The 19,748-nt window shown below is 47.1% G+C and overlaps 1 protein-coding gene across 2 annotated transcripts in view; it reads right to left on the minus strand.

Moving 5' to 3' along the window:
- Positions 1–19,748, minus strand: part of PKP1 (plakophilin 1) — a 66,643-nt gene that overhangs the window by 14,274 nt on the left and 32,621 nt on the right. For both annotated transcript variants that reach the window (XM_075122118.1, XM_048826436.2), the window contains exons 3-9: positions 15,989–16,386; positions 7,493–7,637; positions 6,044–6,251; positions 4,505–4,682; positions 1,295–1,409; positions 576–731; positions 67–243 (exon numbers count right to left, since the gene is read on the minus strand). In XM_075122118.1, coding sequence (XP_074978219.1) covers positions 67–243; positions 576–731; positions 1,295–1,409; positions 4,505–4,682; positions 6,044–6,251; positions 7,493–7,637; positions 15,989–16,386 — 1,377 coding nt within the window. The remainder of the gene's footprint in view (positions 1–66; positions 244–575; positions 732–1,294; positions 1,410–4,504; positions 4,683–6,043; positions 6,252–7,492; positions 7,638–15,988; positions 16,387–19,748) is intronic.

A 19,748-nucleotide genomic window follows, 5' to 3' on the forward strand; every position in this document is an offset into this window, starting at 1 on the left:
AGGTGCTTTCCCCCTGCAGAGCCCATTGAGGTGTGAGTGTGTGAGAGAGAGAGAGAGAGCGCTCACCAGTCCTCTGCTGGCAGTGAGGTTCTGCAGGGCCCCAGCACAGGCCTCTAGGGTGGCATCTTTCTTGCTCTGGTCCATCAGGTTCAGGTATGTGCGGATGGCATCAGAATGGTAGAGCCAGCTGGGCCCTCTGGGTTTGTACTCCTCATCGGGAATGGGTAGAACATACTCATCGATCTAAGGGGAAGTAATAGATTGACATCCAGGAGCTTGGCATTTTCTACATGAATCACACGTCATTATCCCTGGTTGCTTGGGTGGTCACATACAAATATCTGCATGCACCTATCACGTACAGACAACACATCTAGTGTGGCTGGGCATATGCGGCCACTCTCTCAACTCTCCCAGGTGTACCAATTGGAGGACATGTTACTCTATGTAACTCCTCATACCCCTTTTCTGGTCCTGATAATGCAGGGGCAGGGCAGCTCTTCACTCGAACCCAGTGACAGGGGCTGAGTGAATGGTGCATTTTGCAAGCACTCAGAATCAGGAGCACGTCTTACCTCCAGCTTCCCACTCCTGCTGTTGAAGCAGCCTGTGAGGGTCTTGTCCACATAGGCATTCCTGGCCATGTGGTTGAGCTGGGTGTATTTATTGGGCACCTCGGCATCCAGGCGGTAGGATAGATTGTGCAGGATACAGATGCAGTTCTCCACGGACTGAAATCAGCCCCCGAAAAAACACAACAGTTTTACAGTCAGACAGGAACATGGAACAGTATGCGCATTGTAACAATATTTAATGACAGTCAAAGATGTGTTGCGGTGTAAGGCGGATAAACCCTGCTGCCTGAACATAAATATAATACACCAAACTCTGAGGTCCTTACTCTGATTTTATTTACGGCTTCTCTACATAGGGACATTCTGGAAAATTAATCTGAATTACCTTTTAAAGTGGATTAGTTAAACTGCATTAAATCCCTGTGTGGACACTCTTATCTGGAGTTAGAGTAGCCTTAATCTGATTTAGTTTAATTCACTTTCAATTCACTTCTAAATCAGAGCCAGATTTTCAGAAGTGTTCAGCACACAGCAGCGACCATTGTGACATGTAGGCCAGAATTTTCAAAAGAGCTCTGCACCCATTTGCGCACCAAAATCAATAGCCGGACTATCAACAGAGCTGTGCACGGTCAGTGCTCAGGGTGTACTACTAATTGGCTAGGGCTGGGCACAGGCTGGTGAACTGTGTGCAAGTGGGAAGCTCATATGTCTGGTACCTTGTCATCAGGCCGGCTGGCAGCCACACAATTCTGGGTATAAGTCATGACTGAGTCAATCAGGCCAGGGTAGTTTCTCATGGTGTGACGTCCAGCATCTGCAGAACTCAGGTTTCTGAAGGAAGACATTTTATAAAATGTAGGGAGATAAAGCAAGACAGATAAGCAGCTCCGTTAGCTGGGTATTTTCCATCAGCCACTGAGCTCCCTACATAATTCTGTTTGAATTCAACCCACTTGGAAGGATTGCCTTTATAGGGTGAAATTCACCTCTCTGCAAGGGGCCAGTGCACCACTTAAGTCCCACTTCAACTCTGACGACTAAAGTGGGACCTAGATGGTGTATAGGCCTTGTCACGTTCCTCTTCAGAGGGGTGAATTTCATCCATGGAGATTTTCCTTTTAGGGTAAGTCCAGAGGGAAGATATCCCCTTAGAGAGAACAATATAGGTACAGTGGGGACACGCAAGATATCTGCTTAGAGTTATTTCCAGAGAGAGGGTAGAATAATGAGTAGCTGGAGATTGCCACAGAGAACAAGGAGCCCACCTTCAACGGGCGTAGGTCAGTGTAGCAACATTGACTTCAATACCACCATTACCACACAGCTCTTTCTAAACAAGCACATTTATTCTTAAAGTGAAAACATTACAGAGAAAACATATTAAATCAATACAACGTACACGCATGCTAATAAGCTTACCAGAGATCACCCCAAACTCCAGCAGGCGTTTGGGCTGGTGACCAGTCCTTCAAACCTCACACAGAGGGTTTTCTGTGGTCATCAGTTCATAACAAGAACCCCCATGTCTCTCTGAGTCCCTCCTTTCTACTGTTTGGGCCTCTGATCTTGTCCTCATGTGACAGGTGACCACCATGACTAGCACACAAAGGTCCCCTCCTCAAGGCGAAGCTTTAAAAAGTACCTTGTTTAAGAGAGTCCTTTGAAGCCCCTAACATTTCCCAGGGTTTACATGAGTCGTGTCTCTCCCCTAGAGACATTACATACGATCTCACAATACGAACTCCTAAAATACTTTAACTGAATTCAGTAAGGTTCAGCTTAATCCAAGAAGGTTTGTCCAGGATATTGCCGGAATTTGTCATCTCTCTCACACGGGGACACCAGGTTTTAAGAAAAAGGGGCAAAAAACTTAGATTTAAGTGGTGATGGTTTCGCTGCGCTATACTCTGGATCAGGTGTTGGCTAAGACAGCAGAGTTTTAGCAGCGGCATGACATGATCTTGTTTTAATGCACCGGTAGCTTGCAAATGAGTGGTTTGCAATAGCTCACAGACATCTGCCAGACAGAAACTCTTAACAAACCTGCGTGGCTAGGCTTTTGTCAATGAGCAGATGTCCATGTCCCTCATTATTCAAGACCCATTTTAGGCCCAAACTGACCTCAAGTTTGGAATTATCTCCATGTCATTGCTATGCATTATGGGCACAAGACATGACAAACCAGTGCACAGAAGACTGACCCTGCCCCCTGGATGGCTATTTTTGCAGTATCCCCCAATACTGCCATTTCTCCATTAACATGTATCCGCATATTTGAGCTCCAATGCCTTTACAGGGATGGAGCAGATGACAGCCCTGCTTACAAGAACCATTCTGCTGCATAACTGCACATGGAAAGTTCTCCTCCAAGAGAGGGATGGAGGCAGGAGCGCGCTGTCCTTCAGAAGTGATCTCCAGCCTCTGGGGGCTGATAGTGACAGGCAGAGAAAGCTGCAGTCCCTGCTGCAGTCTGCTTCATCAGTTTCACAAGCGAATGTAGCTCCCATTAGCTAGCGTGTCTGGTAAGGGTGCGGTCTGTTGCTACATTCCCTAAGGCAGAGCTTTAGTTCATTAAAGTACCTAATTATACAGCTTTTTCATCTCCCCACTGAGTTGTTCCCAACGTGATGGGGAATTTGGAAGCTGGTAGAAGAAACTGCAAGTCAGGACGAAGATCTTCATGCCAAGAAGTTCTCTGGCTTTTCCAAGGAAGAAATAAAACCATCCCAGGCCCAAATACAAGCCTCTCACTTTGACACCGACACTTACACTGAGATGGGCCAACACCTAGTGACTGTAACTGGAATGAATGGATCCAGTATGAAAAAAAGAGAATCAGCTGGAATTTGCTGGCAAGAGATAGTCATTAGAGCTGGATCGAAAATCTGGGGGTTTAGTCCCACACAGAAAATTTTGACTTTTCATCAAATAATGGAAAACAATTTGTTTTTTGGCAATCAAAATTTTTAAAAAATTCAGCTGAAACCTGAACATTTTTGGCCCAAAACCACCAGCCTCACCCCCCACCACAAATTCCTTGTGTTAGCTAAAAAATTTCAAAAAGTTTTCTAATGAAAAATCAAAACTTTTCAAGGAAACAGGAGACTTTCTGTGAAAAATTTTTGTTTTATCAAAAACCCAATTTTCTGTTGAAAAACAAGTTCAGTGGGAAATGTTCATCTAGCTCTAGACACCATGAAAACTTTATGAATAGGCTTGGCAGAATTTCACTTGTATTTTTTTAAATCATGACTGGTGTGGAGAAAGTGAATAGGGAAGTGTTATTTACCCCTTCACATAACACAAGAACTAGGGGTCACCCAATTAAATTAACAGGCAGCAGGTTTAAAACAAACATAAGGAAATACTTCTTCACAACACACAGTCAACCTGTGGAACTCCCTGCAAGAGGATGTTGTGAAGGCAAAAAGTATAGCTGGGTTCAAAAAAGAACTAGATACGTTCATGGAGGATAGTTCATCAACAGCTGTTAGCCAAGATGGTCAGGGATGCAACCCAATGCTCTGGGTGTCCCTAAACCTCTGACTGCCAGAATCTGGGACTGAACAATGGGAGATGGATCACTTGATGATTGCCCTGTTTGTTCATTCCCTCTGAAGCAACTGGAACTGACCACTGTAGGAAGACAGGATACTGGACTAGATAGACCATTGGTCTGACCCAGTATGGCCGTTCTTATAATTTTGATGGATAATATCAATCAGGCTTATTTTTAAGCTTTTTTTTAATTTATTTTTTAATCAATTTAAATGTTCACAGTTGCAGGAAATTTTGGGAGATCAGACAATAATTAATGACAGTAGATGTTGAGATTCAAAAAGTTAAAGGTTTATAACTGTTAAAATAAGGGGCCCGTTTTAAGCATAGCCACAAAGGGTGTGAGCGATGCTTGTCTGCTGACCTACCTCAAACAGCCTGTAGCATTGAAGAATACCTCAGGGTCAACAATTTCTCTTGTCCTATTACTGACACCATCAGACCACCCCGAGAAAGGGATGATAACACAATCTGTCAAGACAGGGAGGGCTTCGTGTATCAAATCTTCTTTCAGCTCATCAGTGGAGGACAGGTTCCACAGCAGCCCTAGAAAGAAAATGCAAGACAAACATTAAACCTTAAGGTCTTGATGCAGTAAAGGCCTGAATCTCCTATCACTAACATTGCAACTAGGGAATAACTCCATGAAAGTTACATCCATGCAAAACTGGTGCAAAGAAGAAGAGAATCAAGCTCTAGGTCTACAATCAAGGCATTCAAGATAGCCCCCAGGTTTGGAGAGAGACGCTCTGGTCCAATCTCCCCGTCCAATCTCAGCTCTAACAGAAAAGGCAGTTTCCTCTGTAACTAACCAACATGTCACTCCATGATCAACCTGCGTGGTGCTGCGTGTGCTGTTCAAACCAGGCTTCCCAGTACAGACCCAGAATGTCACCTCTTCTACCTAGTCCACGTTATCTTGAGAAGGGTCTTGAAACTAGTTCTCCCATAATACATTGTACTAGCTCAGTGGTCTCCATCCTTTCCAGGCAACAAAAACCTCTTGTATTTCAAGCAGTGTTCACTGCTTCCTATTTAACCATGTGCCCTCTAACCCCCCATGGGACTTGGGCATACTCTAAGTTCTAGTTTCAGAGTATATACAGTTAAATGGGAGATAGTAGAGGCATCATACTGGCCTGGGACAGAGGCCCCCTATTACAGTACAGAATGGAGCCTGGTGTCCCAGCCTCAAAGATCATATTTCTGTACACATTTCAGTCTGGGGCAGTGAGGAGAGTGGACCATCTACCCAAGGCTCAAGTACACTATAATCAAAGACAACTCGGGCTGACCCAGTGTTAGCACATGCACGTGATCCCAGTAGAACCCAACTCTTCAGGATAAGCCTGGGACACTAAATAGACTGTGTAATATTCTCTGAAACAAACCCCCAAAACTCACCTCCTGTCAGACCAGGAAGGGGAACTAAGTGCCAGAGGATGGGACCCTCCTCTGAGAATGCCCTGGACCCAGCTCTCAGGTGATCACATGTAGGCCCTGATGGCTCAAAAGCCCTTGATGGTCACAGCTGTGTTGGTAAACCTGGTTGCATAGGTGTGATCTCTAAGTCTCAGACCTGATTCACGGGCCGGTGGTTGGGAACCCCTAACACTGTACGCAAGATTCACAAAGCTGATAAATTGGGCAATCCAGGGGCCTGATCCTGCACAGCCTCGCACTTTGTGTTGTCATTTGCACATGGGGAAAGCGAGTACAAAGTGTCATGCTGGTCTGATAGTGTTGTACTTTGCACAGGTGCATATGGCAATGCAAGGTGGCAGGCAGGTGAGTCTCAGGCCCCAGTGTCTAGGAGCCAGATCCCCAGGTGTTATAGGCTGGTGTGGAAGTCAATGGAGTTATCCTGAGTTACACGAGCTGAGGATCTCTCCTTTGCTTGCATGTACCTGTCAGCTGTTTCTGTATTTCAGTGTTCGGAGTTCTCCTCAGGAGGCTCACACACTCCCTTATCCCATTCTGCCGTCGGGTTTCTAACTTGTTGGCAGGATTTCTGAAGACCAGATTTCTAAGAGCCCCAGCTGCAGCCTGCTGGACATTTTGGTTTGGGCTGCGGAGGAGTTCAATTAGCTTGCCAATTCCACCTAGCCGGTAGACCTGCAAGAGGAGAAGACAGACAAGGATCAGCATCCCCTGAAAAGTTCATCTATTTGCTCTGGTGTATTAAAAGATCACGGCGACAGAAGTTAATGCAAGAAGACAGCATAGCGCGTACTAATTGGAATGGAAAGGATACCCTGAGCATTACAGGATGGCTAGACCCAAAATACCCCATTTTTTACAAGGCAGTCAAATGGCTTGATAGCTATAGTCAAGAGCGTCTGTGCTGACTGCCTTGATGACTAGGGTATAAGATTAGTGGACAGAGCACTGGACTGAGATCAACTGGGTTCTATTCCCGGCTCTGTTATTGACCTGCTGGGTGATGTTGGACAAGTCACTTCATAGCTCTGTGCCTCAGTTACCAAATCTGTAAACACAGGGATAATGAATTATACCAATTTTGTAAAGCACTCTCCACTCCACCTATGAAAAGAGCTGGTATTGTTACTAACAGATGTCAACAATTAAGACTTGCAAGTAATGACCTCAGCTGGAGTAAATTAGTGTTTGCTCCCACTGACTTCAGCAGTGCTACGCTGATTTCTGTCACCTGAGGATATGGCCTCACGAGTCTTATTTCTGCGGTGAAAAGCTACCTAGAGACCACATTATAATTGTAATATAGCAACATTCCATAGTGCTTTACCTGCACCCAGAAACCACGGGCCACATTCAGAGGCAACACGTATGTTGGCGTAACATACACTCAGAATCAAGGGGCCAAATTCTGGGCTGATGTGTAAGGGGACGGGGGTGTGAATCTAAGTCTAAGGCAGCCTAACATGTATGTTACATCAACTGTAGGCTGCCTTAGACTTAGATTGATGAGACTGGGAGAAGGTAGCAGTCACACAAGCTTAGACTCTCTGTAGATTGGTAGACCTAATTAGTCTCAGCACTGAATTGGTCCTACTTCTCTGAAGTAACCAGAGCTCCTGTGAACGGAATTCATTGCTGTGAGCCTAGGATTTAGTGAAACCACCTGTTCGTGAATGAATGAAACTGTCAGCTGGGGAAAAATGCCTTGATATTTGGAAGCCTCACTTAACGAGCCTCGGGGCACATTTTCAGAAAGTGCTCAGCACCCACAATTCCAGTCGAAGGCAATGGGAAATAAAGATGTTTGGCACTGCTTGAAAATCAGGCCCCAGATGTCTCACGTGGACCTTCTAAAATGAAGGCACCCAGACCCAGAGCCCACTTCTGAAAATGCAGCCACGAACAAGTTAGTTTACCTCTTGCTTGGCAGATTCATCCTGGAAGCAGGTGTGCTGGAGGTAGTATGCACCCATGGCTTGAGATTTCTCATCCGAGGAGCACAGGAGCTGTATGGCTTTCTGGATGGTCATTGCCATGTTGTCCAACTCATCAGTGCATATTCTAAACAAAAAGAAGGGAAAGGAGTGGATCAGTCGCTATGTGGCAAGTGCAAGATGCTTTAGAGGCTGATGACTTCTTTGAAAGATGCCACCAGATTCAAGTAGGCAACGGCCCCTCAGCCGACTACCGTTAGAGCTTATGGGTTTGTTTATCTAGACAGATCTATCAATATTGCAATATGGTCCCTGCAAAGAGAGCTGCAACCACCAAGAAACCTGGTGGGCTAAGTATTCAGGTCATGACTCAGTTTTTACCCAGTCCTTACTCCCACTGACATCCATAATAATGGAATGTCATTGTTTGTTTACAGAAAGAAGACTGGGAAACTGCGTATGACCTCGTGTAGATTTCAGAATGATACCCATGATCATACGCATCTACCTTAACCTTTGGGGTGCTAAATCACAGTTTTGTTTCAAGGAAAGCCATTGCTGTTTGTGGCCATGTTATTGTCAGAAAAAGAGCCTAGTGAGGGAGGTTTTAAGTGGAGTTACAGATGAACACTGACAGTGGAACGATTGCAGATGTCTATAGAATCCCGAGGTGAGTTACAAGAGAGTATGGACTTGGTGTGGGGCAGGGGGGATGGAAAGCGTGGGAAAAAACCCACCCAGACCTTTGAAAATGCACCTCCTTGCCGTGGAAATGGGGGGCCTGATTATCTCCTGCCTTGCACCTATGCAGAGTGGGTAGAAAGTGCTCCCAATTCACAATGCTAATGACAACACAAGGTGCAACGCGAGGAAAAATCAAGCACTAGCAGTCCAATTGTTTGTTTAATTTTATTTAAACAATTAACTGAATGCAAGTGGAAAATGGTAGGTCACAGGATGGGTGAGACTAAAATGTTCAGGGGATTTGGTGGAGCAAAGCATCCAAAAGTTCAGCTTCTGCCATGATGTTTTCCCTTCTCTGCACTCCCATTTACATCAGTGGGGTTTTACCGTTGACTTCAGTGAGGTCACGATCAGGTCCTGTCAGGACATTATGTCTTTGGGAACTGGATGTTTCTTGGTTTCAGCATATGGAGGGAATATCCCTGATGGGAAAATCCAGCAGACTCTAAAAGAGAATTATATCTTTTCTATGGGATTTTTAAATTAACCTATGAGATTCTATATAGAGATATGATCCTCTATTAAATTCTCTTAAACAATCCACAGAAAGGTGTCATTCTCTATTATGTTGTATAGGCTGTCCAGAATAATTTCCATGGCATTCTAATGGTTTCATCTCTACTAAGTTCTATAGGGCTTCCCCATAAAGGATAACCCCTCTTGCTGAGATTTTGTTATTAAGCCAGAAACCAAGAAGTGCGGAGTCATGTAAAATGGGGGCAGGAAAGGTTGACTTTGAACCTTCGGAACCTCAGAAGATGTTTGGTTCGGGCCATGTTTTGGTGAAGGTTCAGGATAGTGTCATTTTATCTAAACCTTTCTGACCATCTCTACCAGGCTGATGGTAGCTTTGGAACCAAATCCCTCTCTCCACAAACAGAACAGGCACAGCATGAGCTGTGACAGGAGAAGTTTCTCCCTCCACTGTACCCATGCTGTCTGGGAGAGGAAAGTAGGAAAGTTCTATCTCCAGGGATCATTCAATCTTTAGCCATTGTGCTGAGAAGACCAGCCGATGACTGCCAGCTGTGATGGCGGCTCTGATGATGGCATCCAGTTCTAGAAGTTCTCAAAGCAGGGGCAATTTTTATAGGCGACCCACCAGGGTCAGTTTTTCAAGGACAACTCCCCACACGGGCATTTCTACAGAGCGACAAATCCATCCCCAGCCAGAACCATAGGGGGAAATCTCTGCAACCAGCTCCAGTTCCACAGTGGAAAGGGTCAGTAACCAGAATCCATTTTCTCCAGGGGAATTCATCCAGGGGAACAGCTCCTCACTCAGGTTAAGTTCTACAACCAGAGCAACTAAACAGAATGGAAACTTTTCTTTTTTGTTATTGAGAGTCTAGGGGCCCAGGGGACAAAGGAGCAGGGAGGAGCTAAGAAAGCCACTGCTCATTGTTTATTAAAAACATTACAGAGAAGGTAATATCCACAAGCCCAGCGATTCCTAACATATGACTCAAACCCCTTTGCACTGAACACCTTTCCACAACCATTAGGAACTCAAATATGGCTCAGAGCATTGTCACTCATCTTTGATCCACCCAAATAATTACTGTTGAAGCTTTGGCACCATAGGCAGCTAGCTAGGAGGATTCCCTTACATTCTTCATAGATTCATAAATTCCAAGGCCAGATTGGACCACAGTGATCATCCTGTCTGACCTCCTGTATAAAACAGAACTAAAATTTCCCCAAAATAATACATGTTTTGAATCAGAGCAGATCTTTAAGAAAAACATCCCATCTTGATTTAAAAATTGCCAGTGATGGGGAATCCACCAAGATGGGGCATTTTTCTAAAGGATCTGCTCTGGGAATTATTTTGAGGGAAGTTCTATGGCTTGTGTCATACAGGAGGTCAGTCTGGATGGTATAATGGTCCCTTCTGGTTTTCAAATCTCACCCTTGGCAAGTTGCTTTAATGGTTTGAGAGCTAAAGACCTGAGAGCTGAACCCCAATGTGCTATTCACAAGACACTGAAAGGAGACAGTTTTCTTCCTATCGTGAACGATTGCAGTACGAACCCCAGCCATGCCAGCTGTGATGGATGTCATAACAAAAAGATGCATCGCTCTACCTTTGGGAAACAGACACACACTTCAGGGGACTCTTTCTGGCCTCTAGTGGACCAGGCTGTGATTACTTGTGCTGATAGTCATTTGCAGAGGCAGTTTACAGCAGGGAAGAACCACTCAGGGCTAGGCTCCACATCTGGGATTGACCCATGGTTCCATCAGCATGGACAGGGAGGATACACTCCCTGCTAGTGACCTCTCTTCAGTCTCCCAGTCATCTCCAGAAAGGAGCTCCATCAGGCATCACGACCTCCACCGGAGACGGGCCTGCAGTGGCTGGAGATAGCAGGTCAGTGGGGGGTTGCGCTCTGACTTTTCAGAGGACTTGGTATTGCGTTGCCAGGATGTCCTGTGTTAGCCACACGTGGACAGTGATGACCCTATCAGGCTTCGTCCTGCATTCCGGCCAGGCAACAAGTCCAGAGGATCCCATTCGAGTCAACAGCTTTGCTGCCTGTTCCATAGCATCCAGTCTGATGCCTGTGGCCCTTTTCTTTAGCCAGCTCCGGTTTCTCTCAGGTTTTTAGTGCTCCTGTGTCAGTTATTCTCTATATGACTTACGGCCATGCCCACACCTGCTGTCGCTTCTGAAGTGATGAAGCATTTGCTCCATGAGAGGTTTACCAACGGGGGCAGGGGGGGTCACCGCATGCCATTGCCACCGACAGCCACGGTTCACAGCCACACATTTGAAGGTGTGCCCAGCGGATGTATCTGAGCCTCTTTCTTCCACCTACAGCTGAACAGTGAGGGTAAAGCAAACATGCCAACCCCGTCTTGAAAGATGATCGCAGTGCGCATCCGGCATTATGGCGGACGCTGTCCCCCTCCCGAAATTCAGGGCCTGCTGCAGCTCAGTTCCAGCAGCCCTCATGCTAGGGAGGGTCTGTGGGCACCAGAACTCACCTTTTCCTCCTTACAGAGAAGAGCACTGAGTCCCTCTCTGGCAGGCTATCAGGGAGAAGGTCTAACTGGCCTAGCATGGTGGGATTTGAATCTGGGCCTTGAAGGGCGAAAGGCAAGAGCCTCTACAGCTTCAGCTAAAGGTAGGACCTCCCTAGCTGGTGGCAGTAATAGTTTCCTGTCCTCCTATGTGTACCAGCTGGAGAGGAACAAAAGATGCCCTTGCTCCTAGTTTCAGAGGAACAGCCGTGTTCGTCTGTATTCGCAAAAAGAAAAGGAGGACTTGTGGCACCTTAGAGACTAACCAATTTATTTGAGCATGAGCTTTCGTGAGCTACGGCTCACTTCATCGGATGTATACCGTGGAAACTGCAGCAGACTTTATATATACACAGAGAATATGAAACAATACCTCCTTACCTCCTCCCACCCCACTGTCCTGCTGGTAATAGCTTATCTAAAGTGATCATCAGGTGGGCCATTTCCAGCACAAATCCAGGTTTTCTCACCCTCCACCCCCCCACACAAATTCACTCTCCTGCTGGTGCTAGCCCATCCAAAGTGACAACTCTTTACCTAATCAAGTCGGGCTATTTCCTGCATAAATCCAGGTTTTCTCACATCCTCCCCACCCCCATACACACACAAACTCACTCTCCTGCTGGTAATAGCTCATCTATAGCTCCTAGTGTGCTTTATATACAGCATGCCCATCACTAATTGCTCATAGCGTTCAGTTTGAATCTGGTGGCCTTGGAGCAAAGGGAGCTTTCTCCTAACTGGGCAGAATCGCTACAGATCATTTAGCCAACATGGCCAGCAATGAGTGACCGAGTGCTGGCTCCAGATGACACACCATACGACTGGAAGAGGAACTGACTGCAAAGAGTTCCACTTTAGGGACAATCAAATGGCACTACTTGGGAACTGAGCAGCTGCAGCAGCCATTGGAATAAGCACAACAAAAGACATGTTCTGAGCCCTCAAAGACTTTGAGCTGGGACGTGTGGTTCTCAGTGAGTCCCACCATGCCCCAGGGCGTAGAACAGGAATATCATGCTTTACCTCCAGGCGAAGGGGGAAACAGAGGTGAGCAAAGAGGAGATTGTCTGCTGTGAGTTAAACAAGATGAAGATGTTGTTATTCACATAACCACTGCGTCTGCCTGATAACTGTTCAGAGCAAACTCTCCAGCCAGGACCTGGTGTATTGGGGGGAAGCTACAGGTCTTCAAGAGGGAAAATTCTCAAATCAGACCAAGATCTACAAGCAGATCTGAACAAGTTCTACAAGGGGTCAACTACTCCAACAGAACCAGTTCTACAAGGCGGGGGAAAACCCGCAACAAGGTTTTGTTTTACAAGAACAACAATTCCACAATCCAAATCTACGAGAGACAATACGCTTCAATCACAGCCAGATAGGGAAGGGAAGCAATTCCCCAACCAGAACCAGTGGTATATGACTGGAGTCCTTCTTGTACAGAAAGTACTGCACAAGAGAGGTCATTTCTAGAAGGGGAAGATTTGTTGTCTAAAGAACTCAGAGAAAACACACAACCAAGAATAGTTCTAGAAGTACAATAACACCCTGACCAGATCCAGTTCTGTACGAGGGATTACTCAGTCGAACTATCTTTACAATTCTAATGCACTTACCATCCTGGTACCAGAGTGTAAATAATACCATCGCCATACCAAAAAGTTAAATCAACGGTATTTTCCATTTTCTCTTGCTAAGAGCCACTGTGATATGTGCTTGTAGTTCTTTTTTAATTCCACTCATCCCCTTCTTCCTTTTACTTCTTTGTACTTCTCCTCCTCCTCCTCTTCTTTTCTCTGTATCATTTACTTGTCCCCACCGAGGTAGCTTCAGAATTATTGAAGAAAAGCCAGGATAAAAGGATGTCTTTACATTTTCCCAGCCCTATTCCACAGCTAGACCTCTCCAATCTCAGCCAGTTCTACAACGGAGTGATGCAGCAGATGAAACTAGAACCAGATTGGCTACAGGGATCATTCAGAACAAGACCAGCTCTATATTAGGGGTAATTCTCTGTCCAGGAATGGTTTTACAGCAGGGAGAGCACCCATATCAGAATCAGTTCCACAAGGAGGACCACTCGCGATTGTAAACAGTTCTCCAAAAGAGAAAACACTCCAATCCAGCTCAATTTTGCAGGGTACAATGCCTGCCTATGCACTGCATCAACCTGGATCGATTCTAAAAAAGAGAATTTACTCAAAACAAGACCAGTAGTGCAGTGTGGTCAACCCCAAAACCAGGGCTCTCTCTGGAGAGGACCATCAGTCCAGAGAGATTGCTAACAGGGACCCCAGCCAGAACCCAGTTCTGCAAGAGGATAACTGCACAGAACCTGTTCTACATAGGAGGCAATACCTCAAGCACTCTCAGTTCTGTGGTGGGGAACCACTTATTCAACTGCATAACCATGTCCAGTTGTTCACAGGAGACAATTTGACAAGCAAGGCTAGTGTTTCATTGCAGAAAACTTATCTGACACAAAACGTTCCTAGTATGAGGACAACGCCCCACACAGTCCCCGTTCTGCAAGGTGAAAACTCCACCTTAAGAACCACTAGTACACAGTGAACAATGCCACAACCAGGGAAAGTTCTCCAATAGTAACCATTACTCAGCCAAGCCCAGTTCCTCAAGGACAACTCCTCTCAATGATGAGGACAGATGCCCAAGAAAGACCTGTACTTCCAAAAGAACAAAACACTGTCTAGGTCTCCAAGGGGCAGAACTCTCCAGCCAGATCTAGTTCTGCAACAAACTGCACCCAGTCCAGAAGCAGTTCTATAAAGACGGCATGTCACCAGTGAGAACACTTCTACAGAACCTAAAAAACGCACAGGTGACAACTCCTCAACCAGACCCAGGTTAATAACAACCCCCATCAGAACTAGTTTTCTTCTCCCCAGCCTCCAAGCAAGAGTGGCTTTTCAAAGGGAACAGCTCCTTAACCCGATCTACACAGAGGAAGCGTTCTTAATCTCACTTCACTCTAGAGGGCAACACTCACTAGGCAGAGCCACTTTTACCAGACAGACCACTCCCCAAACTAAACTAGTTCTCTGGTGGGGGACAACCCCCCTGCCAGGTTCAATTTTAAAAAGGACTAAACTCCCCATCCAGAACCAGTTCTACCAGGATGACACCTCCCCAGCCAGGTCTAACGCTTCATGATAGACAACTCCTAAATCAGAACCAGTTCTGCAGGGTGATCCACACCACAAGCTGGGAGGGTTCTGCAAAGGGGACCACTCCCTAACCAGGAACTGGAGAGCATTTCTGACACAAGGGCAGTTCTCCCTGGAGTAAATCTTCAGAAAACCACAGCCATTCTTCAAGACAGCATATCATTCCATAATTACGAGTAACTCTACATATGAGAAAAGCCCCGTGCGTACCAGCTCTTTCGGTAGGGAAACAGCGACCCAGCTGGGACCAATTACTTAAAGGCAATATTCACCTTATGCAGAAAACATCTTCATTGTTGCAGCTGTTCACAGGGTGTATTTCTTCACCCTACAGCCTCTCAGCCTACTGCCCGTAACTCCTTGGTCAGAAATTCCTGGAATGAATTGCTTCTAGTTATGTAAACGGCGGCTTTCCATCCCAAAACAATGACAGGGTTTATGAAATGAGCCAATGGACAACATCATGCTCTGAGCAATGTGCCATCCAGCCACAAGGTAAGCCATGGCTAAACTGAGTAACATTTTGCACATGTAAAGGAAGCGAAGAATGCGCATACATAAAGCCAAATCGCCAAAAGATAATGCATCAACAGGCCAGTTCATGGAGTCTCAGACCCTGCTAAACAGCTGTGGACAATTTTCAATGAGGGAGATTTACAAGTGGTATGTAAAGCTAAGAGCCAAAACTCAACGATGATCAAGGGGCATGAACTGGCCCCCATAATGGAATTTTCACAACCTCTGGTTCGTGCTCTCAGGCTGAATTAGGCAAGGCTTTCACGCAGATCCTGTTGTGATCGCTATTTTTATTGTAATTATTCATTCTATGCAGTGAAGCAGCACCTCATAAACCAGGGCCCTATTGTGCTGGTGCTGTACAAACAGAGAAATGGCTAGTGAGACAATGCAGGTTTGAACACCGTGGCTCAGAGCATCACCTCCTGAGCACAAGCCAGGCTCCTCAATCTCTGAATGTAGATGTTTGAGAGAAAGTGACGTTTGGGACACGACGCATCCCTGCCACCCCTCGTATACCTCTCACACTTGTAAGTAAGTATCTGATGGGATTGCATACTGCGTATAGGGAAGGGAATGAGCAGAGTAGAATAGATCACAGCATAATTTGGGATCCGATTTTGAAGTACTTTCACTCTGTCCTCTTTCTGGACAAACTCCCAGTTGGACTAAATCCAAGGCCCTTAGTGAGCGTCTGCTCGTCCTTACTCGCCTCCTGCAGAAATCAGCCAGTGCTGCCTAAGCAAAGGCTTGGTTTGGGAGTGCAGTGGGACTCAGTACCTCTCAGGATCAGACCCTTGGGAAGGACTCCAGGAGCTGACCATTTGGAAATTGGACTTGCAGTATGAAAACCGGTGCTTTTTTGTAGGGAAATGAACGCCAACCCAAAGTGGCATGGTGAGCAGGAGAGGCACACAACGGAGGTCCCTGCCCTTCTAGCGGTATCACCCTGCAGAGAAGTCCCAGGCTAATCCACTGACCTCACAGGCACGTGGGAACTCACCTGGAGCTGGACATAGAATGCCCATACACCCCGTCCTGCCTGCCGCCCGTCACGGGCTGGGCGTACAACGCATCCGGCTTGTTGCAGGAGAGGTTGCGATCCGGGATGGGTTTCCTAGCGGTCCCATGGTGGGTGCTGCAGCTGCTGTACATGCTCTGGCGGTTCAGGGTTGCCTTTTGCACTGCGTGGCTTCCCACCTGGTTTCTCCGGAGCGTGCCCCGGGGAGGCTCACAGCACAGGTCAGGCTCACTCCGGCTGCTCTTGAGGCAGTAGTTGCCACCGGGACTGGTGGGGCTGCAGACGGCTTTGCTGAGGTGCCGGCTGCCCCAGCCCTCCATCTGACTGTAAGAGCTGAAGCGTCGATTGTCTGTCTCTCTTTTAAGGGTCCCGTTGTACATCTGAAGGGGGAGGAAACAGGAAACAAAACAATTAAAAGGGGCTTGAAGTGACTCCCAGGAGTTCACCAAACGGGGCCAAATCCTGAGGGGCACTGAGCCCTGGCTTTAATGGGAGCTGTGGGCACACCACACATTAACTACAACAAGACCTGCTCATGGTACTTTGATGATCCCCATTATCCTAGTATCTGAGCACCTCACAATCTCTACCATCTCTCTCCTCACAGGTAGGGCAGTGTAATATCCCCATTGTACAGCTAGAAAACCGAGGCTAGAGAGACTAAGTGACTCACCCAGGGAGTTTGGGGCACAGCAGGGAATTGAACCCTGGTCTCCTTGCATCAGGTTAGCACCCTAGCCCCTGAACTACCCCACCTCCTTGTAGTTTTACTTAATATTGTGTATTAATATTCATCCCAAAGGCTTCTAAGCCTCTTACGAACTCTAGATACACCTGACCTACCTCGCCTACCACCAATGCGCAGCCACCTCTGGACTGGAACGTGGCAGCCTTTGAACAGAGCACAGCAACGCTGCCATCCAACAGAATTTGGCAGGGCATCAGGGCACCTGTTCCATTTCTCACAGACTGGGATCCGAGATGTACCCCAGGGGTCTGGAGCTCAGGTGTCTGTGTCACGTGAAAGGCATCACGCCCGTCCCGTTACAGACGCTGACTCTAACCCTATTCTATCCTTCCCATTGCTTGCTTTGTCCTTATTAACTCTTCTTACCCATCTTCCACCCTGACAGACACACTAACCCGTAGGTGAGAATTCCCCCGTGGAGGCCCAAAATGCGGCCCATGTGGGGAAAAGAGGATGGATTTATGCATTAAAGGAGTGAATGAATAGCTCATGCCAACAATAACGTTTGAAGTTTTGAGAACAATAAGGTGGAATTTCTTAAGAAATGCCAGGGCTAAGCCAGCAAAAAGCCACCGTATTTAGTTTAAAGAAAGGGGCCCAGTTCTGACCTGATACACTGGTGTACATCCACAGTGACTTCAGTGGAGTTACTCCAGATTTAGGCCAGTTACACTGGGGTGAGATTCTGTTGCAACAACACTTCTGGATGCTAACTGTGGCATCTGCCTCTCAGAGGGCTGCGCTTGGCAGAGGCTTGGGAACGTTGCCAGCTAGGAAAGGGGGTGCTAAGGTGTTTTACCCCACATAAAAAAAACCCAAACAAACCCAGGCAGTTATGGCAGCTTGCCTGATAGACACCTAGCAACACTGGAATTCCTGGCCCATTCCTCTTACAGCGCAGTGGAACCTGCATTGTCAGGACAACCATGCGGACACAGCCTTCAGTCCCAGTTACATGGCTCTCCTGGTCAGCAGAAGATGCCAGTGGGATACGAACGCTGCTGCTAAGGCAGCTGTGTCGTGAGGAGGCCCCGCGGCCATGCTGCAGGCCAGAAAAAAACGGAGCCTTTGTCCGCTGCCTGCTCAGTGCTATTCTAATGTACTCAGGTCCTTCTTCTTCTAATGTACTCAGGTTCTCCCATCACCACTGTGTCTGAGCCCCTAGGCAAGGAGAGCTGCGAGACACGTTGTCCCGATGCCCATGGCCAGTGCCTGTCTTTGACAATGAAGGAGCCAGGCACAGAGAGCGCGGAAGGGAAATAAAACGCACTCCTTAAATCTCCATCAACAGGCCAGGCCCTGAGCTCCTTGCTCAGCCCTACAAATGCTCATGGACGATAGGAAGCTACACCCTGAGATCCTGCCATGGGGCTAAAGCTGCTCTCAGTTCTAGCAGCATAAATCTGGAACGACTCCGGAGCAACTCAGCATCACTGAGGACAGAATCTAGTTTTCATGTTCACTCAGTCCTAACCCAGGCAGACTCCCATAAAAGATTAACAGAAGTCTTCAAAATTTGGCCCACCAGCATTGAGTGGCATTAGGGTTAAACTGGTTCCTCACAGGACCCCCCCATTAGGCAGGGTTCCTAATTCCACACATCCCAGTTGAGTGGAGTGAACCGCACTCTGCTGAACAAGGGAAGGCTCCCTTTCTCTGCATCCTCCAGCTAAGCCAAGCTTTGGCCCAATTTGCCCTGAGAGAACAGGGTAGGGGAAGAGATGACTTGGTAACTTACTGGTCAGCTACAGCAAAGAGGAACTGGGGAATGATGAAACACTGTCCTGGGCCCCCATCCAAACCCTCCCTATGAATTCTGGGAAGGGATAAGCCACAGCCCCATACAAATTAGGGCTCCCTTGGAAATTCAGGCCTTGAACTCAGTGTCCGTGGTTGAGAGTGGGGCTATAACGTTGCCCTGCAGCTCAGAACAGGGCAGCTGCAGATTTTCACCTCATGAACTCCCTGCCTACCCTACACATAGGTGCTGAGTGGATTTGTTGAGAGACCCACTTCTCTGCTTTGGCCTCTGCTCTACCTGCATATAAGGCCTGATCCATAGTCAGTGGGAGTCTTTCCACTGACCTCCCAGGGCTTTGCCTCAGGCCCATACCGTACACAGCAACCCTCAGATAACGACTAGGGCCATGACACTTGAAAGAGTTCTAGAATGGGAACAGCCCAGCAGCTGGCAGCATCCGCAGTAAAACTCATGCGCTGGCTTCGGTAATGAGCTTCTCACCACACAGCAGCTGTTTTCCCAGGAGTTTGCAAGAGGTTTCCCAACTACCCTGCCCCACCCAGATAGGAGCTGTGCTGACTTGCTGGTGAGGGCTCACTGTCTACCAGACAAGAGCCTTCCCAAAAAAGGCAATAAGCTGGAATTTGCCATTCCAAGAACAGTGGGGAGGAGAGACAGGTTATCAGCTAAACAACTGCCTGCCTGCCGTGCTAAAATGCAGGATGAAATAATTCCCCCACTGCATACACGCCAAGACAAACAGTGTGCTCACGCCCCCACCCACACCCCTCCCCATATCTGATCTCCCGGCAGACCCCCGATGTGAACACATAGAAAAGAAAAACAGCAGCTTCACATCAATAATATATTAAGTCCTTAATGGAAACATAATAGATAGCTGAAAGGCTGCAGCAAAGGCCCCAGGAGCTCAATATCTCTGCCAAATTGCTGACAGCTCCTCAAAATAATCCTACCAGAGTGAAACCCTGCACTGACTCATAAAGGGAAGCCATAGCAAGGGGGAGGTACTCAGTCTAACAACCTGCTGCGTCTTTATTCCACCCAGCCCGTAGAGATCACGTACCCTTGAGAGCTTGCAGAGAGCAAAGGTGATGATGGGTAGGCAGGAGAGAATGAGCCCAGCCACTCCTGAGATGTCAGAGCCTCACCCCACACTAATTGCATCCTCACCATTGCTAGAAGCTTCCCAAGGGTCACTGTGGAGGTTCCCATCTCTAAATATGATGTCTCCG

The sequence above is a fragment of the Caretta caretta genome, chromosome 21 (assembly GCF_965140235.1).
Source record: "Caretta caretta isolate rCarCar2 chromosome 21, rCarCar1.hap1, whole genome shotgun sequence".
Lineage (NCBI taxonomy): Eukaryota > Metazoa > Chordata > Testudines > Cheloniidae > Caretta > Caretta caretta.